This window comes from Chrysemys picta, chromosome 1, assembly GCF_011386835.1.
Source record: "Chrysemys picta bellii isolate R12L10 chromosome 1, ASM1138683v2, whole genome shotgun sequence".
NCBI classification, from domain to species: domain Eukaryota; kingdom Metazoa; phylum Chordata; order Testudines; family Emydidae; genus Chrysemys; species Chrysemys picta.
The window spans coordinates 180,815,699-180,843,488 of NC_088791.1; the positions used below are offsets into that span (position 1 = coordinate 180,815,699).

Below are 27,790 nucleotides of genomic sequence, written 5' to 3' on the forward strand. Positions count from 1 at the left end.
AGAGAAGCCATGTTCTCTGGTAGTTTAAATACTCAGATTAGCTAATGCACCACTGTAATTCTAAGCCTCATTTTGCATGAAAGCCATTTGATATTACAGATCTTCCTCCCTGCAATCACAAAATACCCCAGTGACACTAAACAATTCATAAGTTCCTAATGTGTGGTGCTCAGATTTTGCAGTTGTTCACTTTCTGCATCTGAACTACATGTGACAGTCACATTAGTATTCAAACCCTAGAAAATATTGCCCTCGAGTTTGTTCTGACAAGTATCATTTTCTCCCACCTCTTTCCTGCACCCCAGTAGATTACTTCCGACTATGAAAGCCAGCACCAGGCCATCTTAAGTGTGTGTGTGCGCGCATCAGTTTCATTTATTTCAGCTCTAGGAACAGCCTTTACTAGTAACTTTTGCCCATTCTATTGCTACTGCAAAAAACAAACCACTACATGTTTACATGTCTCAGGAGAAGGGATCTAATATGTAAAATTTAGGTAAAGAGCAGAAACTGTGCCTTTTTAATATTGGTAAGCACAATATTATTGGTGCTCCCAGCACTAGTTCCTCTCTACCAGGCTTAAGCTACACAGATATACTACAACCAAGTCTCTTCAATTCCTATTCTATTTAAAACACTAGTATTGAGACAGTTAGAGGTATTACAGGTTTATTTAGTTTCTTTGAAGCCATATACTTTTATTAAGCATTGAAAAATATTTCACACATACAAAACCAACTCCATACACTAAAACCATAATATGGAATTTCAAAAAAGAGGTGCTGTGCTTAAGTTTATTCTACCAGAAGATACAATCCATGCCTGATGAAATCACCTTCTTGAATTATAAAGTTGCTAAAAAGTGATACACCATCACAATTTATTTAATGGGAAATAAATCTGTCTTTAGAAAACAGGGTTTTTTTTAAACATCTGCATCATGAAAGATAACCATACACAAGGCATAAATGTTACACAGAATCATTCAAACTTTTTATAAAGAGATTTGAAAAAGTACCTAAAATAGTAACTTTTGTTCAGTATAAAATTTCAATAATAAAATATTGCTCATAATAAATAAGGAATTTCATGAATACTGCTCTCCTTGTAAAGCTCTCTTGGTTGGATGTTGTTTGATTGGGCATTAGGTCATTCTTGGTTATTGAACAAATATTTCTGTATCACTAAGACATGACACCTGCTTCAGGGGACATTGCCAATTGTGCGTGAAAAACTACGTCCAGAGTGAACCAAAAAAACCCCAGTAGATTAACATTTAAACACTTGCATTTGTTAGAATCCAAAAGCTGTTGCATACAATTGGTTTTATTTAAGTTTGAAGAAGTTTTTTCCCATCATTTCCCCAAAAGCTCCTAGAAGGTCTGTGCAGCTTTATTTAATGGAACTGTTAAGGAAAGTTAATACTAGTAAGATCCTCATCCCATTTATATGGGGACATTCGATTTCATTCCTGCTCTTCCCACCTGTAGACACGGCAATTTGGAACAGTTCTTAAGCAGCTGCTCAATAGCAATGTGGCGGACATTGAGTTCTGAGGCCAAAGAATCCTTTTCTTGCACTTCCCGAGTCAGCTCTTCAAAAACATCTGTAAGAAAGTTAACAGTTTAATTTAAAGGGACAGTCAGATTTAAAAGCCATTACCTGAAAATGTAGTGTTAAACTTGGTTTTGGAATATGCAGTGTGATATTTTACAGGTGCACAATGGAGAGCATGTGAACTGGGAAAACATTCAAATATTTTTAGCTACAATACTCCTTGGTATACAACGCCCTAGTAGATTTTAACATCTAAACACTTGCATTTGTTAAATAATCCCATGTAATGTATTTGCAATTTTATTTAAAGTTAAGCTAGATAAGCTTGTTACTTTAAACTATAGTTTAAACTCTTGCACAAATACCTTACCAGTAAACGAAGCAGCACATCTTCTAGGAGTTGTAAGCTTTTATCAAAGGGTAAGTGCATTATAAAAGGTAAAAGGTGTCTTTCCTTTCTCTGCTCTGGGATTCAAGCTTATGTAGATTTCAAAACTTTATCAGTTAAGCAAACCTAGAGTTTCATTTCAAATGACATTTTGTGCACTATAAAAAAAATCAGTAAGTATTTAAAAATGATCTCTCACCCTGGATTTGCTTGAGGAGTTTTTCATTTAGTTGCTCTACCTCTTCAGGAGTCATCATATTCACTGCAACATGAACAAAATCCATCACCACCACCACCAAAACAAGGGATAACAAAAAAGCATCTATGAAGTTTCCATGCCGTAAGATATTTTATTTGTACCCTTAATTGTTAATAGCTGTGTTAATGTTGATTAGCAGCAACTTGTCATGTTTGAGATTTTTCTAGCATGATAATTGCACTATTAAGACAAACATCTATTTCATATAAAAACCACCTGGTGGGCTGGGCCAGTTTATTTACCTGCTGATGTGGCAGGTTCGGCCGCTTGCGGCCCCTACCCGCCGTGGTTCGCCGTTCTGGGCCAATGGGTATGGCGGAAAGCCGCGGCCAGCACATCCCTCGCCCGCGCTGCTTCTCGCCGCCCCCATTGGCCCGGGACGGCGAACCGCGGCGAGTGGGGGCCGCGATTGGCCGAACCTGCTGCATCAGCAGGTAAATAAAACTGGCCCGGCCCGCCAGGGTGCTTACCCTGGTGAGCCGTGTGCCAAACCTTGCCGACCCCTGACTCAGTTCAATGTTAAAAGTTGAAGAGTCAAACATTCAATGTTATGAAGTGCCAGAATTAAAGCTGCAAGAGTGGATATGCAGTTTTTAGCTATATGATCACATTAACCCTCCCCCCACTTAGAAAAAGGTAATTTTCATATTTGTAGGGGCCTCCACAATTAGATGGTGAGCATGAATAGGAAGTGCTATGAAGTTTGTGACCCTACAGAAACTACCTCTAGCCATGACTCCTTCAAGGTAGAAAGCATCTGTCAAGAGCTATGCTGGCCTATGATGTACACAAATAGCCCAATGGTAACATTTTTCAAACCTTCAGGAACTCAGAACAAAGTCATGTATTTCTTTCTCTTGCCCAAATCCCACAAGCACCCAAGACAAACCCTCTACTACCTTAGAGCCCTCTGAAGTGCCAGAAGGCTGTCAGTTTCCTATTTTCTACCGAGCTTGCTTTTCAACTGCCAGTTCCATGATTATTTTTTCCATGTCTCTTCTTCCCTATGCAGCTTGATTGCCCCCAGAGAGAGGGCATTACAAATAAAGGGAAGGGTTTTCAAAAGTGTTCAGTGGTGCCAAACTCTGCTTCAACTGAAGTCAATGGAAGGAGAGTGAGGCCAAAGCTTAGTATGTGTCTGGAAAAAAAAAAAAAACCACACCCCTCACAAGAAAGTGTTTTATGTTGTCACAAGTGCAGGGCAAGCCGGGGAGGGTCTGCTGCTGCTGCTGCTCAGATTTCAGAGGCGGCAGAGTGGAAGTGACAAACCTTGTCATTAGCACAGATGCCCATAGGGTGCTGCATAGCAGCAGCAGAAACTTGAAGATCTTAGTAAGTTTCTGCCGTGCTGCAGCTTGGCATAGCCATGAACAGCTATACCAGAGTTGCTTACTGCAGACCTACCACCACACTGCACCCATTTACACCTAAGTTCTTGTTCGGAAGATTAAAAAAAATTCTGGCACTTGTTTGAAGTAAAGTCAAGTTAAAATCAACCATGGCTGAATTTAATTTGCCTGAGAAGAGACTGTTATGCATCATAAGAGGGTTGCTGGTGTGTGTGGGGCACACAGACTGGGGGTCACAGAGGTAATGGGGTGACATTGAGCCAGAAGCTGAACAGGGGTGGGGGGTGCAGTGACGAACAGGGACAGGGTCAGATGTGCCTGACTGAATGGAAGAGGCTAGGGTGTCAAATAGATCTGCATCGTGGAGGGTCCCTAAATCCTCTCCCCCCTGAAAAAAAAACAAAAAAACCAAAACACACTGTTCTATACTTCTCCCATCCACACCCAACTCCCCCCTCCTCCAGGTTCACACTCTGGCTTCTTCCCAACAATTACTTCCCTCTCTTTCAACTCCTATGTTACCCCTGACTCCCCCAAGTCTTTGCACTGTGGGAAGTATATTTCTGTATTGTAGTTTAAATGAATTAACAACTTTGAGTAATATGCCTAGTAAGAAATCTAATTGTCAAAAAAATTCTTGAATCTTTGTCTTCTGTATTGTTATTGACATACTTGCTGACAGGTATTTTGAAATAAACTACCAAAATAATTGAAACTGATTATATTATATTTGACAAATAAAATATTCAGAATTTTAAAACATTGTGCGTAGAATTTTTAATTTTTTGGCACAGAATTCCCGCAGGAATAATTGTAAGAAACCTACTAGCCAGAAGCAGACAAGAGAATCCTTAAACAGACTCGAGGTACAGCAATATTATAGAAATCAACTCTTTCCAAGTAGCTGGTGACAGGCTTCTCACATGGACCTTGCTAGTGGTATTTCAACAACCCCTCTCACCTCCCCATTTTTGTCTCTACCCTCTATGCTAGCAGCTGGAGTCCAATGGCCTGTAAGTTTTGTTAACATTTTCGAGCCCCGTCTAATAGCCCAATAACGTCCATAACAAACATATCATACTGCAGAAAAAAACTAGGAGAAAAGTTAGTTGAGAGTGACAGTATTCTAATGCAATCCATATCTGAAATAGTCAAAACAAACATACTGGCCAAGCAACCTACATTTATAAATCCACACAAAGGAAATCTGTAGTAGGAGTGCTGACAGACTTAGCTATATTGCTACTAGAAAGGCAGGTGATGCTCTGGAGACCAGCATACTTCAATTTTGACAGACTTTTTTTTTTTTTAAACAAAACGTTTAGATTTAATTACATTAATATCCACTAAAGTGACACAGGGGAGGGATAGCTCAGTGGTTTGAGCATTGGCCTGCTAAACCCAAGGTTATGAGTTCAATGCCTTGAGAGGGCCCATTGAGGGACCTGGGGGGAAAAAAAACAAACAAAAACCCCACACTGTCAGGGACAGTACTTGGTCCTGCTAGTAAAGGCAGGGAACTGGACTCCATAGCCCTTCAAGGTCCCTTCCAGCTCTATGAGTCTGTCTGTCTATCTATCTATCTAAAAATAAATAAAAGACAATTAATATGCAATCTCAAAACAACTGGTGACTTACAAACCAACAGTAAATTGTGAATATGGAAATTTTGTTGCAAATGGAAAATTAGATCTTTTAGTATTAATTTTCTTACAGTTTAAAGCCCTTTAAGCCTCCTGCTACACAGAGCCATCAGGAAGTAAGCTATTTTTAACACAAGAACTGCTTCATACCTTTGGTTTTGTTTCAGCAGTAGGAGGTCAGACATGTAAGTCTCAGGATGACTAACTTCAGCCAGACTAACCCACAGGCCAGGTCAAACTTTACATAATTGCTTATTTGCTGTAAATTGTCAATTTGGTATTAAGTGAATGAGGATTCCAAAACACAGGTGGGTCAAATAGATTATTGCCTGCTTTGAGATTTGTTGCTTCATTAGATATTGGCAATATGACACACTGCAACAGTTAGGATTATATACTGGAATCCATGTCTGAAATTCAGAACTTCATGAACATGGCACTTAATTTTTTCATATTTAATACTGTGAAGAATACTTTCAGTTTTAAGGGGAAGGTTTTGTTTGTATTTCTTTGAGAGCAGTAGCCCAAAGAAACAGATACCATCTCCCCTTACAGCCAGACCTTGATATGAAGACACACTTATCCGTGTCCCCTCCTTCCATTTTGAATTCTACCTCTGTCCTCTCCCTTTTGTTTCTTCAGTTCTCTTCCACACATTTAGCTAATCTCTTCTTTCACCACACCTTCCCAACAGCCAAAAACCTTCCCCACTATTTCATTAGTCCTCAAAAGAGCAGTCAGTATATCAGATGCTAGCAAGCATCCCCTTCCAGCAGTCCTAGCGGGCAATCCAAACTTCTGAGACTCTGGTATCTGGTGGTGTTTCCAGCTCCCAAAACCGGAACAGAATCCGGCCACTGCCCCAATCTCAGGGTCTGGAGGCACCCTCTCAGGACACAGATGAACTTGGTACCCACTTTGAGTGTTGGAACCTGCTATCCAGCTGCTTAGTCCCTCTGGGCATAGTACTGACCCTTCAGATTCTGTTTAAATATGCCTTGTCCCACAACCCACGCAAAAGTTTCTGGTTTACAGTTTAACTCTCTCAGGGGCAATGTGGTGATTATGAATGCTTAACACATACTAGTAGACAGGCTTGCACCGATTCTAGCATCACTGCTCTTTCCTGAAGAGAGAAAGCAAGGAATACTGATCACTCGGAAAACACCAGAATGTCCCAAGTGCAATGTCCCTCTCTAGCTCACTCTTCCATTGGAGGGGGAGGGACAGGGAGGGTAATCAACTGTGTCACATCAGGCAAGCAGGATCCATCCCCTTGTTCACCCCTGCAACAGCTTCCCCTCATGTTAACTCATGGTGGAGATAGGTACACACATACATGCACACACACTTTTACCATGACCTTAATCTCATGCTGCAATTTCATTAAATCTGCAATTCAGAAGTGGTACAGACAGAACCTCCAAATTATCTCAAGGACCAAATACTGTTCCTTGTTCTCAATGGAAGCAATACTCTGACTGGGGAAATCATGCCTTGTACTGCTTCCCAGTGAATCCCCCACAAATATGTTCTACTTAGGCTGAAGAAGCAGCATCAATAGATACCAGAGGGATCTATATCCAGCCTTTCCATGCATTAGGGGCCTCTGAACTATCCCTTCCCTCTTTTTGTTTTCCTGTGCTTGTAATGCCTTCAGGGTCAGCTTAGTCACCTATGGCAGCATAGACAGGAACAATTCTCCATACATCTTAATTTTAGAATTCAAGTGACATGGGAAAAATCACAGAGTGAGTGAAAAATAAGACTCATTTTTAGGAAGCAAAACTCCATTTTTCAAAGGACATTTTCTTCAGTTCATTCCCAAGCGTACTTTCAGACACTTCAGATTGTTTAAATGGATGTGGAAAGGACAATTAGCAGTGACAAGTGTTGGATGACAGCAATGACCTACATTCACCATAAGTAAGGCTACGATTTAGTCATGGGTATTTTTAGTAAAAGTCATGGACAAAAATTCATGGCCGGTGACCTTATCCATAAATAAGTCATGGATAGAACAGCCATACTGGGTCAGACCAAAGGTCCATCAAGCCCAGTATCCTGTCCTCTGACAGTGGCCAATGGCAGCTGCCCCAAAGGGAATGAACAGACAGGTTATCATCAAGTGATCCATGCCCTGTCACCCAATCCGAGCTTCTGGCAAACAGAAGCTAGGGATACCATTCCTGCCTATCCTGGCTAATAGCCATTGATGGACCTATCATCCATGAATCTATCTAGCTTCCTTTTGAACCCCGTTATAGTATTGGCCTTCACAACACCCTCTGGCAAGGAGTGGGGTCACCCACACTGGCCACTGCAGAAGTCACAGAATCCATGACTTCCATGACCTCCGTGACAAACACAGAACCCTAGCCATAAGCATTAACTTAAAGCTGCACAAAGCTTTCACCTGACCATTCTGGACTCATTATTTCTCTCCCTATCCTATAAGCAGCCATTCACAAGCCATTCTTCTGCTAGAAAGTGAGAATGCTCAGGTTTCTTCCACATCAATGCAATGGAAGATTTCTATATAGTTACATAAACCTGAAGTGATACTGAGCAATATGCCAACATTAACAGCCTTATTTAGGCACCTGAATTATATTATTTGCTGATATTGCATAGTATACGGAGCACCATCAAGAGAGAAAACCTGAGGCATTCATATTATACTGTATGGTCACGCTGTGTATGTATCACTCGACCAGAATACTACATCCATAGAGTTCTTGATGTTCACCTTTAATTTGACTAGATCAGGGGTCGGCAAAGTTTGGCACGCGGCTCGCCAGGGTAAGCACCCTGGCGGGCCGGGCCATTTTTATTTACCTGCTGATGCGGCAGGTTCGGCCGATCGCGGCCCCCACTGGCCGCGGTTCGCCGTCCCGGGCCAATGGGGGCGGCGGGAAGCGGCACGGGCGAGCGATGTGCTGGCTGCGGCTTCTTGCCGCCCCCATTGGCCCGAGACGGCGAACCGCTGCCAGTGGGGGCCGCGATCGGCCGAACCTGCCGCATCAGCAGGTAAATAAAACTGGCCCGGCCTGCCAGGGTGCTTACCCTGGCGAGCTGCGTGCCAAACGTTGCCGACCCCTGGACTAGATCAATCAGAAGCATAAATTAGCATTTCTCTACACTACAAGAATTATACTGCAGTTGATTAAAAGGCTTTAGTCAGAGACCCCTTTTAAATAAAGTGCCTTCCCTCCCCAATAAAATACTTTTCCCCCCACTATTGGCCATAGTGTAATGTTATATAGAGTGGTAAGTTCACACAAGCAGATTACTTCCCATGCATATGAGAGTTATAGATCTTATGCTGGGAGTTAACTTCACTCTCCTAGTCAATAAATATGCCTTTCAATAAGACAGGTTCCAAAGTCCAAGGGTGTTTGAAAGCTTTAGTGCATAAGGGCTACTGTATATACCTATAATCGTTACCAATATATAATTAAGTACTTTGGGATACTTAGAGTGTGTGACTAATCTCAACTATTTTACTTTGCACATTATTTTGGTTCTATACAAAGTTTTCACTAGTTTCCACAAATTCATTCTTCCATTCAAGGTAGTTTGGTCTCTGAATTACATATTTTAGGAACAATGAGAAAGTCACTGTCAGTAATCTGCTAATAACCTCCACTGGCAGGATTGTGCGGCATTGTCATGTCTGAAATATGAAGGATAAGCAAAGAACTCTCCTCACATGAGTTTAGGAGACACATGGTATGTGATGGTGGGTTAAGACTAGCATGGAAATATAAAGTGAACACATTGCAAAGATTTGCTTGGTTGTATAGACTCCTGAAAGCTAGTTTTTATAGACATAAAATAACTGTTTCAGCACGTTAGACACTTATAGCTGGTATGTGGGAGAACTTAACAGTTCAAGACTACAGATGGTTTTACAGAATATACAGACCATAGTGAGAAGTAGAAGTGTACCCACCTAATTCCCCCTCTACTTACATTCGTCCCTGCTGTAACGGGGATGTTGTCTTTGGGTATTGGCATCTGAATCACTTTTAGCTTTTTCTGTCTTCGGTGCCTGGTTGCAACTAGACCATAAAACACTCTTGCAACAGAACGTAGCTCCTGTTTCTTGCAACATATCAAGTCTGAAATCAGTAGATTCTTTTTGTTCCAAAATACTTTGTGAACACTTTGAGATACTCCCAGAACTTCCATCTATCCATTTTGCAGAGTACCTGGGTACTTGGGAGTCAAATTGTGGAAGCAGTTTTCTGTCTGTCTGATGTCTGAAGTTAAAAAGCTGGTGTTGAGAAGTTTTTGTGCTGTCTGAATCAGAATCCAAATCTTTGTTTTGTGCATACTGTATAATCCTGTTAATTTTTTTGCTCAAGATACTTTTTACTTCTGCATAGGTACTTTTGGAGAGTTTTGATCGTGGGCAGTCCTGATTTGCTATTAAATGGAATTTTTCAAAGCAGTCTCTGTGCCCCCTTAATGATCTTGTGTGTAGAAGATTGGACTTTGGTACCCCTGTAAAGACAGAAATGACATTGACTATGTAAACTGCGTGTTATTCCATAATACCTTTAATACTTAGAAAGCAAATGCTTACATTTTAGAAGTTAAATTTGTGGTTCTACATATTGTTTCCAGGACTCTCATACAAAATGTGTTGGCAGTTTTCCATGTAAATGGATCTGAAGACAACTGAGGTTTCAATGAGCACAAAAAGGCCATACGTATATGCTGCATCAACACTTAAGTATCAGAGTATTAGACTTACTGTTTTTGTTTTGGAGCGACAAGGTGGGTGATGTAATATCTGTTATTGGACGAACTTCTGTTGGTAAAAGAGACATGCTTTTGAGCTACAAAAAACTCGTCTTTAAATTGTTTTTACCACAAGGCTTGAGAAATCTTATTACCTGGTCATCTTTGATGAGTGGAAAGGCTGAGTGCTCTACATCAACTTCTGCAGAATCCAAGCTTTTACTCAAAACTAAGTTTCTAGCCCTTACAGTTTCAAAAAGAACCTTCCAAACATGAAGCTAGTGCACAACAATGCACTGGCTTCACCCTGAGTCCCTCTATTGCCAATTAGAGATTCCCAACCTGCAGCAGAATTAAATTAACAAGACTCAGGTTAGTTTTATTTCTGATTTTGAAACTTAAGAGTGTCAGTTTCATACTGTGGCTTAGGAAAGCATGTAGTGCTGAAACCGTTTATGGGGAGAGAGGAACCAAAAGAACAGAAAGCGAGGGAGAAAGACAAGCAATGGAGACCTTCTCTCCCTTTTCTCTTTTCAGCAGCCAGAAGCGTCTGGTGGAGGAGAAACAAAATTTCTCACCTTCCAGGAGCTACACAGGTTAAAAGACCCTACTAGCCAGATACAGGAAAGACTGACCTTCAAGTAAGGTCCAAGGACAGATCCCTACCCAGCAGCTGCAGGTTGGGCTTCTCACCAAGATACTGCCTCAACTCTTCACTGACATCTTTCTACCCTCCATGTTTCATATCTACCATTGGCTAGTATGTGGTAGAAGACAGGTTGTTTTTTTCTGCGCTCTGGTTTATCTACTCTATAGTCTTCAAAGATAACCTGCAAAAGACTTTCAAAGCAAACTGCAGTGATAAATGTATATACATTTCTAGTGTAAACCAGAGAAAGGCAAATCATTTTTCTTTTCAGGGCTTTCCAATATAACTTAAATATAGCAAATCTGCTTAAATCAAGAGGCAACAAGCCTTTGCTGCAAGCCATTAGATCTTAAAGCCATCGGGGAATAGAAAGTCAAAGTTACAGGGAATACATTGCTTAAAAGCCTCCACAGACTTTTGAGATTGATCTTTTCAATACAACCCCCCACCTCCGCCTCTTTTCAGCATGAAATGCTGCCGATATTTTATGCTTATAAAAACTTAGAGTCTCTCGTATCTTTAAGTGAAAGGATTATACAAGTTACTGTATTTTAAGACTCTCTCTTTGTCTAACAGTGCTGCACAGAAAAGAAGCTACTAATGATTTGGATAGGAAGCAGAATGCACAATGAAGTCTGTTCTTTTTGTTGGATGGACAAAAAACAGTCCAATGCAGCAATAACTAAGGATGCCCTGAAGGTCTTGTGCAAGAAAATGGGGGAGGGAAGACAGAAAATGTTTTATCATTAAGTTTAGAATAAATGCAAGTTTCAGTATACAATGTCTCTAAGTGATTAAGTTTTTGCCTAGTACCCATACCTGGTGACCGTAATATGGAATGATCAGTTTAAAGAGTAAGTATTGACATAACAATATGCTCATTTGTTTCCTTCCATGCAAAACAAGAAAGTCATTAGTCGATAGAGGATGAATTTCTTGGCCCCTTCCCCACAAAGTTAGTTTCTTAACTACGGTTGTTTGGGGGATGGGGAGGATGGATGAAAGGAATTTAACCCACACCGCCAAACTGATGTCCCAAATCTATTTAGAGAATACTTTAAAAACAAAATAACGTCATGTGGTTCACACCAAGGCTGAAAAAAGTCTGCCAGACACACACTAACCATAGGATTTTTGAGCAAGAACATCAGTTCTGCAAAGTAGTTAGTGTGACTCCATCTCATACAAAAGACTCCAGATTAGGCAGCAGACTCCATCAATTTGCTCACAGATGGCCACAGACTAGGTTGCATAAATGGATTTGGATGCTGTCCAGAAAAAGCTATTCCTTAAAACTGCTCAATTATCTAAGGGCAGGTCTTCACTACGGGGGGGAGGGAGGTCGATTTAAGATAGGTCGAATTCAGCTACGCGAATAGCGTAGCTGAATTCGACCTATCAGAGCCGACTTAACCCGCTGTGAGGACGGTGGCAAAATCGACCTCCACGGCTCCCAGTCGACGGCGCTTACTCCCACCTCCGCTGGTGGAGTAAGAGTGTCGATTCAGGGATCGATTGTCGCGTCTCCGACGAGACGCAATAATTCGATCCCCGAGAGATCGATTTCTACCTGCCGATTCAGGCGGGTAGTGTAGACCTAGCCTTAGTGACGGACCTATGTCCATGACCTCCAGAAATCCTCACAAGAGGGCTAACATGAGAACAGTCAAACATCGGTTGCAAATAGGGACAGAGTTCTTCATTCAGAAAAAGCCAGGGCATATGCTATTTTCTTTCCCAAAAAACAGAGAGAGAGAGATGGTGTGTGTGTGTGGGGAGTGGTGTAGAGACCATGCTGTACCTCAGGGGTTCTCAAACTGGGGGCTGCAAGGTTATTACATGGGGGGTCATGATCTGTCAACCTCCACCCCAAACCCTGCTTTGCCTCCAGCATTTATAATGGTGTTAAATTAAAAAAAAAAAAGTGTTTTTAATTTATAAGGTGGGGGGAAGGGTGGGTTCGCACTCAGAGGCTTGGTATGTGAAAGGGGTCACCAGTACAAAAGTTTGAGAGCCACATTTTCATATTCCAATCTGACCTGTGCACTGCAGTTTCCTTTCTTTCTGGTACAGCTCCAAGGATTTCCCTACCTTTCAGGTTAGTCTCTGCTCCAATGTTTTTAAATAAATAAATAAATAAATAAATTAAATTAAATTAATTAAAAAAAAAAAATGGTGGTCCTGATTGCTGCACTGAAGCTGAAGCAATAAGTCTGCAATCCAGACGCACACACAAAATGTGAGGTCCCCAGCTCTTCAGGGGCAACACCCTTTAACTACTGGAAGCTGGGAGGTTACTTGGAATACACCAGGATATTGCCCAAAAATCCTTCACGGGGGCCACATCTTCCATATCAGTTTCTCACTAGGAGGTTCCTAATAAACTTGAGAGCCTCAATCTCCTCTGGCTACCGAAAGCAGGTGCAATGGGGAGGATGTCCTCTACTATAGTGTTTTCCTCAGCCTTCTGTCTTGATTTCACTTTGGGAAAAGTGTGAGCAGCACAAGAGACTTAGAGTTGTCTGAAGACTTAGGAAGGCAGTTGCACTGATTTATGATGGGTTTACATGCAGACAGTTATAAGGGCTAAAAGTGTTGTTTTTTGTTTTTGTTTAAAAAAACCTTTCAATTGTACAGAAGTTCCTGGTCCTTAGTCAGAAGTTATGATGCATGGCTTTCTCCATCCACTAGGGAAAGAACTATACCCACCAATGCGTGGGTTTTTCAAACCCAGAAAGCAGGCAATTGATGGTCATGTTTCTGCATAATGAAACTATTAAACAGCTATGTTTAAAAAAATGAAATGAGTGGGGGTTCATGAATAAATGCTGATGCCTCAATTAAAGAGGCACTACATGTTGCAATTAGAAGCAGCACTCGGAGTTTATAAAGGAAGTATATTAAAATTTTGACAGAACCACTATGAATTCTAGATTGTTAAATAAGGCCATGTTCTGCCCTTAAATATATGGTCATTATCCCCACAAACTTCAGTGGGAGTTCCATGCATGTAACTGTTGGCAGAACGTGTCAGAAGGTCAAAAGGTGCATAACTTTCTACTTGTAAAACTGAGGTTGAGAATTATGCATCTGACTCAGTGAATGCCTGGAACACTGTAAACGCACAAAACAGAGAGACAAGGGGATGCTCAGTTTATTTTTGATTCAACTTATACAAGGAAGGATTTTTAAAATACGTCTCTGTCAATATTTTAACTGGCATTGTCTCTTTTTTGTAAAGAATCCAGGGTCTGCAAAATAGTGACAGACAATACGCATCGAGCAAAGTTTGAGTTTAATATTGGAGAGTTAATTATAACTTGCAACAAGCACTATGAAGATGTGATTTAGTATAATGGATATTCACTGCCCCATTTCTTATATTAAGTTTCCAAACAAAAATTTATATAAAAACAATATGTAGTAATACAAGAGCTGCATCTTACTTAAACACAACCCTGGGCAAAGTATTTATTTTTATACGTGCTCTGAGGTGACATTTTAAAATCCTAATCAGTAACTCAGACTTGCAAGCCTAATAGTGTCAAATTCAGTGAAAAAAGTCGAAGTTTCTGAGGGTATGTCTACACTACAAGCACTATAGCAATGGAAGGGTTCTTTTCCATCACTGTAGTAAACCCACCCCCTTGAGAGCGGTAGCTAAGTTGATGGAAGAATTCTTCCATCGACCTAGCTGTGTCTATTGTGTGAGTTAGGATCAGCCTAACTACTAAATCATATATGGGGCTACATTCATAACTAGGGCCCTACCAAATTCACAGCCATGAAAAATGCATCACAGACCATGAAATCTGGTCTTTTACCATATATTATACAGATTTCATGAGGGAGGCCAGCATTTCTCCAACTGAGTGTCCTGGGGTGTGGATGGGGTCAGGGAACAGGGGGGATTGGATGGGTTGGGAGTTCTGAGGGGGGCAGTTAGAGGGCGGGAAGTGGGAGGGGGGAGGAGCCAGGCTGTTTGGGGAGGCACAGCCTTCCCTACCTGGCCCTCCATACAGTTGCGCAACCCCAATGTGGCCCTCGGGCCAAAACGTTTGCCCACCCCTGCTCTAACCTAGCCAATGTGGTAAGAGTTATTTGCCTGGACCGTGAGAGACCCCTGGTTCAAAACCCACCTCTGCCTGAGGGGGAGAAGGGATTTGAACAGGGCTCTGCCACCTCTCAGGTCAGTGGCCTTGTTACTGGGCTATGGGATAGTCTGAGGTGGGGCTCCTTCAGTCTCCTCTGCTGAAGCTGTTCCACTGTAGATTTACAATTAAAAAATTCACTGGAGCAGGGGAACTGGTTCCTGGGTCTCCCGCTTTCCGAGTGTTCAAGCCACTAGGCTACAGAGTCTCTCATGCTTGCTTCCCCACCTGGCCAAAGATATTTACCCTCTGGAACTGCTTCAATATTAGGCCAAAGAATGCACACAAGCATAAGAATGACACTAGTCCCATCATTTTATATTGTCAATTGTGTCAGGCTATTGCAACAATCTTCCATGCTGATAACTTTACTATTCCAACAAATACAATTTTATGCATTATTGATTTTCTTGCTCTGGACTTAAGATAACTATCACCCTGACCAAACATATCTATTCTGTGTCAGAGTATGATATTAGAAGTTGTGAGCTTCAGACACAAATGTTATATTAGCAGAAATTAAACAGAAGAGAAGAATTCAGAATGTGTTCTGCACTATGCCAGTTGTGCAACCACATAATTTTAAAACCATATGATTTATTTCTGTAATAAATTACAGAACTGTTTGTTTTTCGCAAGCACAATGTTGTCTATGAAAAAGCCAAAGACAGCCAAAATTAAAATTTCTTATGTCAGTTAAAAACACTCCCAATCTTACTACACCTCTACCCCGATATAACGGGACTCGATATAACACGGCAAAGCAGCGCTCCCGGGAGGGGGTGCGCTCTCCGGTGGATCAAAGCAAGTTCAATATAATGCAGTTTCACCTATAACGCGGTAAGATTTTTTGGCTCCTGAGGACAGCGTTATATCGGAGTAGAGGTGTACATGATTTAGGTGCAACAGTTTCTAACTATCTTTTTAATGAGTTAAGTGATAAGTAGTGCTTTCCTTCACAGTAGCTCTGTCTAAGGTCTACAACTGATGTTCTTTGGCATTTTCGACTGAAAAACTCAGAACTTACAATTGACAGCCAACACAAGCTAACAACAGACACTCATCCAGAATCAGGCCTACAGAAAAAAGTACTCTCCTTGCAATAGATATTGTAGTCCAAAACATTGGCCATCATCTGCTTTATATAGCAACTGGAATGCCACTCTTGGAAACACACACTCCACACAGATTCTTAAGATTTATTTTTTCCTTTTATTGGTATTTCATCAAAAACTTTTTGCAAACTGACGAATGCCATGGACCAAGCAGCTTAGTCAGTTTTATCAAGAAAACAGGTATTCAGTCCAGGTAGCAATTAAATTAGTTCTTCCTCCACTCTATGGAAAGGGACAAATAAGCAAGCAAAGCAAGGCTCATCAAGGTTATGGTAAATTACAGCATAAGTTTATCTTGCAATGATACAATATTCACTAGCCAGCTTTGAACCAGAGCTTCCCTGGCTAACCTTGTCCTGGGACTTCTTTATTTCACTGTTTAAAATATTGGTCCTTGTGCCTCAATATTCCTACATGCTAGCCTGCTGCACCTGTGCCCCCAGCATGACTTGGCTAGTCTAGTCTTTAGTGGCCAGGTATCCATCAATAGTTGCTTTTACAGGTATATGTATACACTTGCCTATTTGCCCTTTCCCCAGTTTTCTGAGAAGGAATGCTGTAGCAATTAACACAAAGAATACTAGTAGCCAAACCCCGTGCTATCACACAGGTATAGTTGTACATTTAAAAACAGCCAAAAATGGCTGACAACTTAAAACCAAGGCAGTAACAGATCACAAAATGATTAAACTTTTTGTTTAGAATATCACCAAGAGCTCTCAGCCATGTTTGCAAGTGTTTTGATCACTTCACCTAGAGGGGGGAATAGTCATCCAAAATACCTAAAATTAAATCCATTCAACAGGTGCAAATGCTGAACACACAACAGAGTGCCTTTGAACACCAAGACTATTTCACATGCCTACATGACTTAGGCCTTGGCTACACTTACCCGGTAGTTCGGCGGCGAGCGATCGAACTTCTGGGTTCGACTTATCGCGTCTAGTCTGGACGCGATAAGTCGAACCCGGAAGTGCTCGCCGTCGACTGCGGTACTCCAGCTCAGCGAGAGGAGTACCGCGGAGTCGACGGGGGAGCCTTCCTGCCGAGTGTGGACCAAGGTAAGTTCGAACTAAGGTACTTCGAACTTCAGCTACGTTATTCACGTAGCTGAAGTTGCGTACCTTAGTTCGAAGTAGGGGGGTAATGTAGACCTGGCCCAAGTTTCAGTGATCAGCAGCCTGCTTTGCTTAACTTCTGTTGCATTTTACTTTGTTAGGTAGCTGTTAAAACACTTTGGTCTTTCCACCCTATCAATTTAAATTAATGTAACAGAATAAGCTACTGCCATTACCTTCAGATCCCAGCAAGCGTCTAATAGGACTTCCCAGTTCTAATTGCTTTTACAACTGTGAACATCAATTTATTTCATCAGTAGCTGGAAAGGAAGGAACTTTTTAGTCATAAAATGCACTTTTCAGATACATGAATGCTATAAAGCTCACTAATCCGGTTAATGAAGGTCTGTATTGCAATGTTCCTTAATGAAAATGTTTACTATAAGGCTACTAAGTTTGGCACTCGCCTCCACTAAAAAATTAAATTAACAGGTGTAAATTAAAAATGATAATCCAGTTAAAAATCAATTTAAAGATGTCCACACACTTAAAGTGCACTACTTTAATGGAGTCTGTTTGAAAGCACCTTGTTAATTAAACTTTAATACTCCTGGGGGAATTCTACACCACTGTGCAAGTACAGAATTCATGTCCCCCGCAGAAAAATGACTTTGACAGGGAACCAAAGGGAAGATGCAAGAGCAGTGACACACCATTCCCTAGCAGTGCAGGTACATCGTTTCAGGTTCCTCCCCTGCTTCCTGCCCCATTCCTCTTCAGCTGTGGGGAAAGGGGTTACTGTGTGGGGAGCTGCTCCCTCATCCGCCCAACCACTGTGCATCTGGGCTTCCCATACCCAGACACCCCCCACCAAGCCTTACCCCATACACCCAGAACCCACCCTAGCCCTCCATACCCAAACCCCACCCCACTGAATTCAACCCCTGCATCTGGAGCCCCCCTGCCTCCAGACCCCTCACCCCTGCACCCAGACCACCCCCCCACTGAGCTCCCTGCACTTAAACCCCCACCCTGATGATCCCCCCGCACTACCCTCAGCCCTCACACCACTGACCCCCCAACTAGCTGCACCCAGACCCCTCCACCAAGCCCCACTCCCCCAGCATCCAGACTTCCCTACTGAGCCCCCCACACCCAGACCCCTCTGCTGAGCACCAAACACCTTCACCTAGAACCCACTGCCCCAGCACCTGGAACTCCCCCAATGAGCCTCTGCACATTCAGATCCCCCCCCTACCTAGACCCCCCCACCCCCCGAGCTGCCTGCAACCAGACTGTCCCACACAGAACCTTCTCAACCCACACCAAGCCCTTTCATACTTGGATCCTGCCTGGTTGAGCCTGCCTGCCCCACATTGGGTGCACCAGGCACAGAAGGTCAGGTCTCCAGGGTGTTTCTGGGGCAGACCCAGGCCTTGTGCTGTGTCAGGGTCGGATGCAGACTCACCACTGAGTCCGTGTCCCGGGGTGGGTGGTGGGGAGGCTGCAGGGTGATCTCACACCATCGTGCAGCCAGCGGCCTGTGCTACCCACTGCCATACTGGAGCCTCTGCATTTATTTATTTACTGACAAATAAAACTTGCAGAATTTTAAAATATTGTGCGCAGAATTTTAAATTTTTTTGGTGCAGAATGCCCCCAAGAGTATTAAACTGATGCAGTTTAGTGTGTAGACCCGGCCTAAGATCTAAAGAGCAGGGGGAGGGAGTATAAGACTCTTTGCTATCTGGGTATAGTGCTGGTGCCTGTCCTATCCCCAACTTCCATTAATTCAGGATTTTGGGGTGGGGTTACTTACCCACAAAAGTGTAGGAAGGAGGGAAACTGCATTCCATGGTTTTCTGGATACACTGGGACACCTGTGTTACCATCCTATTAATCCAGTACTCTAGAGCACCCAATCCTTCCTACCTGGCCTATTAGGTGGCTTCAGGCACTCCTTTCTGTCCACAGCTGTCGAGATGCTTCAGTCACTTAACAGCTAGTCTGCTTCTGCCTTCCCTGGGAGATCTAGCCCTAGCCATGGCATCCATGGGATACCAGCTTATACTGAAGTTAAATCAATATAGCACTGTGCTGTGTGAACATAACCTTGAAATGTATGTTACATTGATGTAGTTAAACCAATTTAACTATCCCCATGTAGCTTAAACAAGAACTAATGTGTTGAGGCCAAAAGCCAGCCATTACTCAATCTCTAGTTTTCCTGGGCTGGTGGTGAAGTTATAAGTAAAGTGCATATAATTCTTTTAGACATAAACCCCTACATGTAGTCTTCTGTAGGAGGAGAAAAAAATGGCGTGTCACTACACATGTCCTGTGGTTAAGTAACAAATTTCAATCTGTCAGATTTTATATTTTATCATGTAATATGGTATAGCTTTTATTTAAGACATTTTTGATGTTTAATAATAGACTTGTCAAATGTATTCAATAATTCTGCATTAAGATTTTAAGTTAGTACATCTTGAACAGTTATTTTCCCTTTCGCCAAAACATATCAAGTGATAGGAGCATACAATGGACTACCTTGCTTGCAAGAAGTAAAAGCTTTTTTGAATTACACCAGAACCAACACACCTTGAGCTATTTTTGTATTGCTTGTCTTAAAAAAAGATAAGCATCTAACTTTTGGAGGAAAAATGCTGGAAGAGACCTTTACTGCCAAATCTGATCTCTTACTAAGCGCATGCAGATGTCTTAAGCTTCTGATATTAGAAGGTTCCCACGAGCATCCGTCAGAGAGGCAAAGCAGACCTCAGTAGTAAAGTAGTCTCCAAACTAGTTTACAGAGGATGTGTCTGGATGGATGGGAAGCAACTCAGATCATGCAGGGTTTCTGCTAAAATTAAAGATCCAGGCTAGCTAATGGGCAATACTGAAAACAGTTCAGTTAGTCTCCCTCCTACCCCACAACCAACACAAAGTTACCCGGGGGGGGGGGGGGGGGGGGGGGGGGGGGGGGAGAGAGAGAGAAAAAAAAAAAGTCTGTAGAACCAAGATAGCCAGGAAGTCACATGACGTTACTTAAGCAATCTAACCCTTATAAATTAGAAACAGGAAATCCATTTTAAGCTTAGTCCAATCCACAAATCTTCTGTTTCATGTAGTTGTGAAAAGGCAACTAAATTATGTGTGTGTGGTTGAGCTGTTGGCTTTTTCTTCTTTTTAAAGCCATAGAAGAGTTGACATTCAACACCCAGTGAGGATCTACATGAACGGAATTGACCTTTTAAAGTTTTCGTAGACATTGTTCAGCATAACTTTTAAAACCATGTAACGTGTTAGTTATCAGATGTCTATTTTGAGTTAAGTGTTAAGGGACACTATCAGTTACTTTAGGCACAAAATTCAGAATTAGCATAAAAACATTTTTTAATTAAAAATATATAGCTAAATACACCTCTTTTCCCCCAAAGAAGAGTTTTGGATACAAAGATTCCCTTAATGTGCACTGTAACACATAAGAACTAGAAAGTGAATCTGACTACACAAACTGAGCTAAGTGTAAGACAGGTGAACAAATTATGTAAGATTATATTAAAATGGAAATAATGTTTAAAGTTCACTAATACTTTAGCACAAGTATAGAAAAATTTTAAGCTGTGACTTAGTCCAAGTTTTTCTTTAAATAACGATTGTTTATAAACCTTCTCCCTTCAAAGAAATTATATAGGTAGGGATCAAGAAACAGGGAGATTTTGCATATGTTATGTGTCTATTCCTGTGTCTTCTGTATTTTGGCCCAACCCTGCCAAGAGCTCAAAGCAGGTGGACTCCAAAACCTAAGTGGATCCCTACTGATTTAGATTGCATTTATACAGAACCTAGTCAATGGTTTGAGCCTAATTTAGTCCTTATGGTATTAACTCAATACAAATATTGACCAATAGTTTAGACAAAGCATGCATTTATATTTCACTCAAAGGCTAAAATCCCTACTGGTTCAAAGGAATTCTTTTAAATGAGCAAGAACAGTGACTGGGGAGGGGAGTTGAGTTTAACTTGTCTGCTTACTCACAAAAGGTTGTGAACGAGACTTAACATTTGAGTATAGATATCCTTGTGATTATGTACTGCCATCTGAGTTAATGTCCAAACATGCTAATAAACATTTAACTCCTAAAAACAGCCTCAGAAAAGCAGAAGTTGAAACGTACCGAAACCCTAACACCAATCCAGGAAACAACCTAATGACAGACTGGAAAGTTCCCAACCTAAGAGCTAAATGAAAACAAACTACATTTTTAATTCTACTTAACTAAGGAGAAAGGATGAAGTCATTATCCATACAAATGAACTTCTACAGTTAGAGGGGCTCTGCATGGGTATAATGTTCCATCCATAGTAACCAACTGGTTTATGGTTAATGAAAAAGTCAGCCTAGCTATCTGTACTTTCTGCAATATTTAATCTACACATGTTTGAAGTTCTACAATCTTTTTCTGGGTTTTCTTATGGTTTTAAATCTCATGCCAAATAAGTTTAGTTTTGCTTAAGATGTGTGGAATTGGTACAGCCAGTTTTAGGAAAAAATGCTGTCAAATACTGCCCAGGAAAGAAGACAGAACTCTGGCCTCAAAGGAGACCAAGTCAAGAGAGAAAGCTTGGGTCCTTTGTGAAATATGAGGGAAATGAAAACTCATTTCCAGAAAGTGTTGAAGGGAAGCTGACACAGGCTACTGTGGACACTGGAAATGCTCATTACCTTGGAAAGATACTAAACACAGTTATGTGTATTGAAAGTTTGTTTTAAAATACAAGTGGCTTCTTTTTTTTTAATTGAGAGGAACAGTTTGTTTATATGTAAACTGCATATCTAAATATAAATTCAGATATTAAGTTAAACCAAACATCATATACAATAGGTAGAACAAATATCTCTTTCCTAGCTATCAGTTTCGTTTCTGAAGAACGATAAAAGTGCTTGCTTACTTCCCATGCTGAACAGCTAGCACTCACAAATAGAAAAAACACCCAATAAACTAAGTCTTTGAAAGTTTAACAGTCTGAGTGCCTGATGCCATCCAATTCAAATAAAAAGCAGCAACTAAACTTTAAATAATAATAATAATAATAGAGATATCCCATCTCCTAGAACTGGAAGGGACCTTGAAAGGTCATCGAGTCCAGCCCCCTGCCTTCACTAGCAGGACCAAGTACTGATTTTGCCCCAGATTCACAAGTGGCCCTCTCAAGGATTGAACTCACAACCCTGGGTTTAGCAGGCCAATGCTCAAACCACTGAGCTATCCCTAAATAGTCATGACATTTCTGACACACTGCATCTCATAATTTATAACTATTCAGTGCAAGAAAATTAGCAATTACAAATGATTGCTCATTTCTTGTGCAAGAAGTGACTGATGACAGAATGATAGAAATGTAAAGCTAGTAAGAAAATTCCTGATGCATTTTGTTTTATAAAAAAGTTTGTGGATTACCCAATGTGTTCCCCTCCCAAGTCTTGAACAACTGAAGACCACTACTACTTTTCTACATTCCAAATGGCAAATTGTTCTGTAAGTCAATGGTCTAAGAAGTGGTAGTCAAGGTAGAAAAGCTCTAGTGATCAGGGCACTGGGCTGGGACTCAGGATACCAGGATTCATTTTCTGGCTCAGCTACAGACTTTCAGTGAGACTTCAGAAAAATCACTTATTTTACTTTGTGCCTCAGTTCAGTTTCCCCTCTGTAAACATGTATAGTATTTCCCAAATTCATAGGGGCATACTGAGGGCAAAAGGCAGTAGTTATGAAGTCTTCAGATTCTATGCTGATAAGGGCGTCAACACTTAAATAAATATTTCTAGATTAATAAGTACATAAACCTAAACACATCACATTTCCCTTAAACAAAACACAGTTTTAAGTAGCTATTTCTTTAGGCTTGTAAAACAAATCTTAAAAATAAAGGCTATATAACAGACTTTTGTGCAGCAATCTTAGTACCTCTAATACTATTCAAAATTACCAGAAATAAATGCATTTTGTTGCTATCATATTAAATCTGAGTTTTTTATAAAGCTATATTTATCCACTACTGTGCCAGATTCAAGCTCACCTGCTCAAAACAAAGCATGGAGAGACAAATGCATACAGTAATCTCACAATAAAAGCAGAAATATTTTTATATCAAGGCTCCTACCAGCAAGAAGCAAATGTCTGAATATCAAAGTCATTTATGTTCACAAGTCATGCACAGTAGTTACACTGCAACAAAAGCATTGAACTGCAAATAAAAGTATAGTATTTGATGGATTATGGCACCAGGTTCTCTTTAATTCTAAAGTGTAGGTGGTGGCATTAAAATATAACCAGAAAGAGAAAACTGTAAGTCTATCAGTTATTTTAAGAACTACGAAAAAAAAATCCAAGTTTTAAAGTACACTGACAATATTCCTTAATTCAAAGCAACTGTCCAGTTTCATCATCAAAAGATGAAGCTATAGTAGGAAGTCCTTTCTACATAGAAAGGGAAGGCAGACGGTGCAGTACTACTGAAGTATTAAACACAAGTGCTTGCTAGATTAAGATGTGTACTACCTTTTTTACTGAATGAGTGACAATGTTAAAGGCGGTTTTATTTTAATTTTTACCAAAATAAGTTAAGATAGTAAGCACATGAAAGCGACACAGACTGACCAATATATTTTCTGGCTTCTATGAGACCGGAGTACAACTACCATTCTTTAGTATTATGTATGCATTAAAACTTCAGTTAGAACTGGAAAAAGAGCATATTTTTATATATAAATTATAGACAGCAAGCAGTCACACCAGTTTCACTCTTCTGGCATTCAATAAAGCTTGAGGAACAGCAAAGGCATTGGAGACCTTGATCTCAACTTCAACAGTGTTCCCAAAAAACCCTCTAAGGCCTTTACAAGCTTGGTCAAAAACTCAACAGCATTTATTTGTAATGTGGTAACTTTTGAATGCAGCATTTGACTAATTCCAATATTTCAGGGAAAGTTCTATGCAGACTGGAACCAGACTGATTTAGGATAAACTGCAAGACCAATGGGAAACACATGAAGCTGCTGACAGCTCTTAAGCAAATCTTCAATCACCTCTGCAATTGTCTATAGCGGGGATTGGCAACCTTCGGCCCCTGGCAGGCCGGGCTGGTTTGTTTACCTGCCGTGTCCGCAGGTTCGGCTGATCGCGGCTCCCACTAGTCCCACACCGCGTGCCAAAGGTTGCCGATCCCTGGTCTATAGATTAAAAAAACCTAGTTGATAGCATCCATCCATGGCTTCCAACATAACAATACCCTATCTCATCTCTGCTCAGCGTCCCAATAGTTTAACATATTGATACCATGAATGACTTATCACCCAGACAGAAATAAGAAAGGGGGGCGGGGAGAAATAGGTGTGTATGGAGGCGTGTGCACACAGTCCTTCACATGAGTGGAGAACAGGGACCCAGGTATGGGGCAGCAGAAAGTGCCCCTTGCATGGGAGAAGTGGGAAAATGAGCGTTTATTACATAGAGAGAGCCCTTGCTATCTAGGGAGGAGGAAATGGGAAGCAAAACACCAGCCATTGAGGGGAGAATGGGGAACACACAGAACCTCTGGTGGGGGAAGGAGATTGGGGAGATGCAGGGAGTCCCTGAAAGAGAGACCAGGAGTATGGTACAATGGGATTTTTGGCCTACACAAGCTATGAAGTTTGAAACTCTCCACCCCTCCTTCATGTTAAATGCAATCAATTAGTTCTTTCCTATATCAGAACAAAAGATAAAGGAGGAGATGCTACTACTTAGAACAGCACGAAGGGCACACAAACTTCATACATTGCATACCAATGAACTTGTTCCCTTTCAGTCGCCCACTGTCGATGCAGGCCAGATCTACACTAGACTTCTGCTGGCATAGCTATATTGGTCATCAGTGTAGAGTTCTGTGATCCCCGACCAACATCACTGTGCCAGCAAAAGCCCACACTGTAGAAGCAGCTTTACTGGAAAATCTGCACTTTTACAGGGATAGCATGTTTCACTCTTTGGGGGTTGTTTTATTATACCGGTACTAAGTGCACCTTTGCCAGTACAGCTGCATCCAGACCAGGAGCACTTCGCCAGCATCGTATAATGGTATTCTTATACCAGTAAAGCACTCCTAATGTAGGCATGGCTTGGGGTCACCCCTGCCAGACAAGTACTTCTAGGATGGGTAGATCTATCCATTATATAATCAGACTGGATTAGTTTTGTTGTCCAAGTCTGGCAGCAATGTGATGCTACAAAGCATCTATGGCGTATCAAAATGGAAGAGTTCTAATTTGCAGAACTCCCTTTTGTGGTGCAATTTAATTCATACACAGAAGAGTACAATAAAGTAAAACTTGACACTTTAAAACACGGCTGTTCAGTCCCACAAAAACATCCACATATGTGGACCCTTGAAGCTGCAGGCATTGTCCCTGCCCTCAATATGGTTGTTTAGATTATTCCTATGAAAACTGATGTTTTAACCTATCATGAAATGTCTTGGGCTTAAACTTTACAATCTGATAATTATGTAATTACGTTAGTTCATCTGTAAACTCTTGGGGGCACAGAGTGCCCTCTGAAGTACTTTTTCTGTACCGTGCCAAACACACAAGATCGAAGAAATACTATTGCAATGGTCTGGACACCTGTCAGCAATGAACTCGGAAAGGATAACATACATGGTGATACATACCAGAGGACAAGGAACTAGAAATAGATGAAGACCAAAGATACGTTGGATAGACACAGTGAATGACATAGAACAAAAAGGCTTGAAGATGAACAAAGCCATGAAGCCACAACAAAACAGGAAATGGTGGAAAGATTTAATTCAGCCCAACCACTGCTGCTGGCCTCATGGACAGGAATCAAAGAAAATCAAAGAAGAAAAGACCGTGCTTAGCATAGGCGGCCACCTATCTCTGACTGGGAACTTTAGGCACTAACACAGTACAAAGATACTTTCCCAAAATAAACAGAAAAACATCCATTACACAATTTATCTTGGTATTTTGAAAAGCATTTCCTGTTATTAGATACTATTTATCACTGCAAGTATACAACATTATTCGGAAAAGATGATTGTCTACTTTTTTATAAATTTTTGTTTATCCAAAAGCCCAGCCAAGCTGATTTTTATAGTACATAAAGAAATCTAATTGAAACAGGAAAGACAAAGGGTAATAATGGAAGTCATTTACTCAGGAAGAAGTTATTTAGAATGGCAAAAAGTATGTTAATTATTCAGGGTTTGGAAGCCTTAAGGAAGTAAGTCCACAAAATTATCACAGTTACTTAGAAATAGTGTTAAAATTATGCATTACATCTACAAATTTGTTGATAACTATTTATGCACAAAGGGATACAGACAAGAGTTTGTTTCTCACTGGCTTCAAGCCACCAAGTCACTTTCCTTTTTTAGAACTTTCTTTTTCTCTTTAACTCAATGCAAGGTATTCCAGGACATTTAGAATGAAGTACATTATTGAGTTAATTGTACTGATTTCTTACCTTCAATGTTTAACTCAAAACAGACATGGCAAAATGAGAGTGTTTCTTTTTCTGTTCCCAGTTTACACACGCTGCAAACATTATCATCATTCAAGTCAATGTTAACAAACTGCTCTTCATTCATAGTGCTCCTAGGAGAAAGGCAAAGATGACAACGTTATTTTATAACATTATACTATCCCTTTTGTCAAAATGAGGAAGCAAGAAATATATTCTGCAGTTCTTGACAAAACTCAAATTTCAGTCAATATGCATCCACATTTACTACAGAAACGGTATGGTTCCTGAAAGTGGTTTGAGTTCTGGACACAGATGCACTAAAGAAAATAAAGGCTACAAACTCATTTATGCAGTATTATTATTTTATTCATCAGGGTGTAATTTCTGAAAGCAATACAAGAAATCAGATGCCTGTCCCTTTTAATATCTTATATGTTCACATAATTCAAACAATATGAAAACACTGGAAGGACTAAAGTGGTTTCTATATGGGCTGTTAACTCCATTGCAAACATATTTTAACGAAACTAGAGAAGTTTACCTAAATCACATCCTCCTTCGTAATTCTCCAGTCAGACAACAACAAAGTATTTCCTACTACACGCTCTGGTGTTCCCCCCGCCCACGGACAATTAGCAGCGTCTGATGGCACAACGAGTTAATGCAGGTTTGCCCTGGCAGCCCCCGCGGGTGAAACTATCACAAGCCCCGACTCTGAAACCAGCGCCTGGAAACTTTACGGAGATTTCCAGCAGAAAACGGACACGTGCCGGGGAACTCGGGGCGGCACCTGCGGCTGAGACGGGAAGGAGGCGACCCCCCAACGCAGCGAAGTGGCCGGCACGGGGCGCAGCAGGCTCGCGGGGCCGGGCTGGACTCGCGGGCGCGCCAGAGGAACGGGGCCGGACCCGCCGAGCGCGGCAGGGACACACAGAGACCGCCCCCAGCCTGCCCCCTCCCTCGTCCCCACAGGGGCGCCCTCACCAGCCCCTTCCTCGGTTCCCCCGCCCCTCACCACAGACCCGACTCCCGCAGCAGGCAGAGCCCCTCACCGCTGCGTCGCTCCCCGCGTCTCTCGGGCCCGCGGCTCCCCAGCCCCGCTTCCCTATTGTTAGCGGCGCGGCCAGGCGGGCTCCCTGAGGCCTCGCCCGCGCGCTTCCGGAAGAGACCATCGCTCTACAGAGAAAGGGGGGGGGTTCGATTACCGTAGTCCCTGCCCTCTACCCGGTTCCCGTCACGCCCATCCCGTACGGGGGCCCGCGGAGGTTCGGGCTAAGTGAGAGGACAGATTGCTCCCCCATCGCTTCCCCTCCCCGAGCACGCCGGTCAGGTAGAATGT

The 27,790-nt window shown here is 41.6% G+C and overlaps 1 protein-coding gene across 11 annotated transcripts; it reads right to left on the reverse strand.

Annotated features, from left to right (window-relative positions):
- Positions 1 to 652: 652 nt before the first annotated feature.
- C1H21orf91 (chromosome 1 C21orf91 homolog) lies at positions 653 to 27,790 on the reverse strand. 11 transcript variants are annotated; one of them, XR_010594462.1, is made up of 6 exons: positions 27,657 to 27,762; positions 26,452 to 26,582; positions 9,959 to 10,015; positions 9,152 to 9,705; positions 2,145 to 2,207; positions 653 to 1,606 (listed from the first exon to the last, which is right to left on the reverse strand). XR_010594462.1 is itself a non-coding variant. In XM_065576186.1 (6 exons), the coding sequence occupies exons 2-6, from the start codon at positions 26,573 to 26,575 to the stop codon at positions 1,446 to 1,448; spliced, it is 939 nt and encodes a 312-aa protein (XP_065432258.1). In that variant the 5' UTR covers positions 26,576 to 26,582; positions 27,657 to 27,790; the 3' UTR covers positions 653 to 1,445. The 11 variants fall into 11 exon arrangements, 8 of the variants coding, with proteins under 8 accessions (XP_065432258.1, XP_042711669.1, XP_042711667.1 ...); XR_010594461.1 differs by lacking the exon at positions 27,657 to 27,762 and adding an exon at positions 27,504 to 27,637; XM_065576186.1 differs by having other exon boundaries at positions 9,172 to 9,705; positions 27,657 to 27,790.

Excerpts from the sequence above, each read along its gene's own strand:
- C1H21orf91 (XM_065576186.1), bottom strand. The coding sequence starts at position 26,575 with ATGAATGAAGAGCAGTTTGTTAACATTGACTTGAATGATGATAATGTT. Across the intron at positions 9,706-9,958 it reads GTCGCTCCAAAACAAAAACA|GGGTACCAAAGTCCAATCTT; the intron begins GTAAGTCTAATA and ends CTGTCTTTACAG. Across the intron at positions 2,208-9,171 it reads CCGTTACAGCAGGGACGAAT|TGAATATGATGACTCCTGAA; the intron begins GTAAGTAGAGGG and ends TTCATGTTGCAG.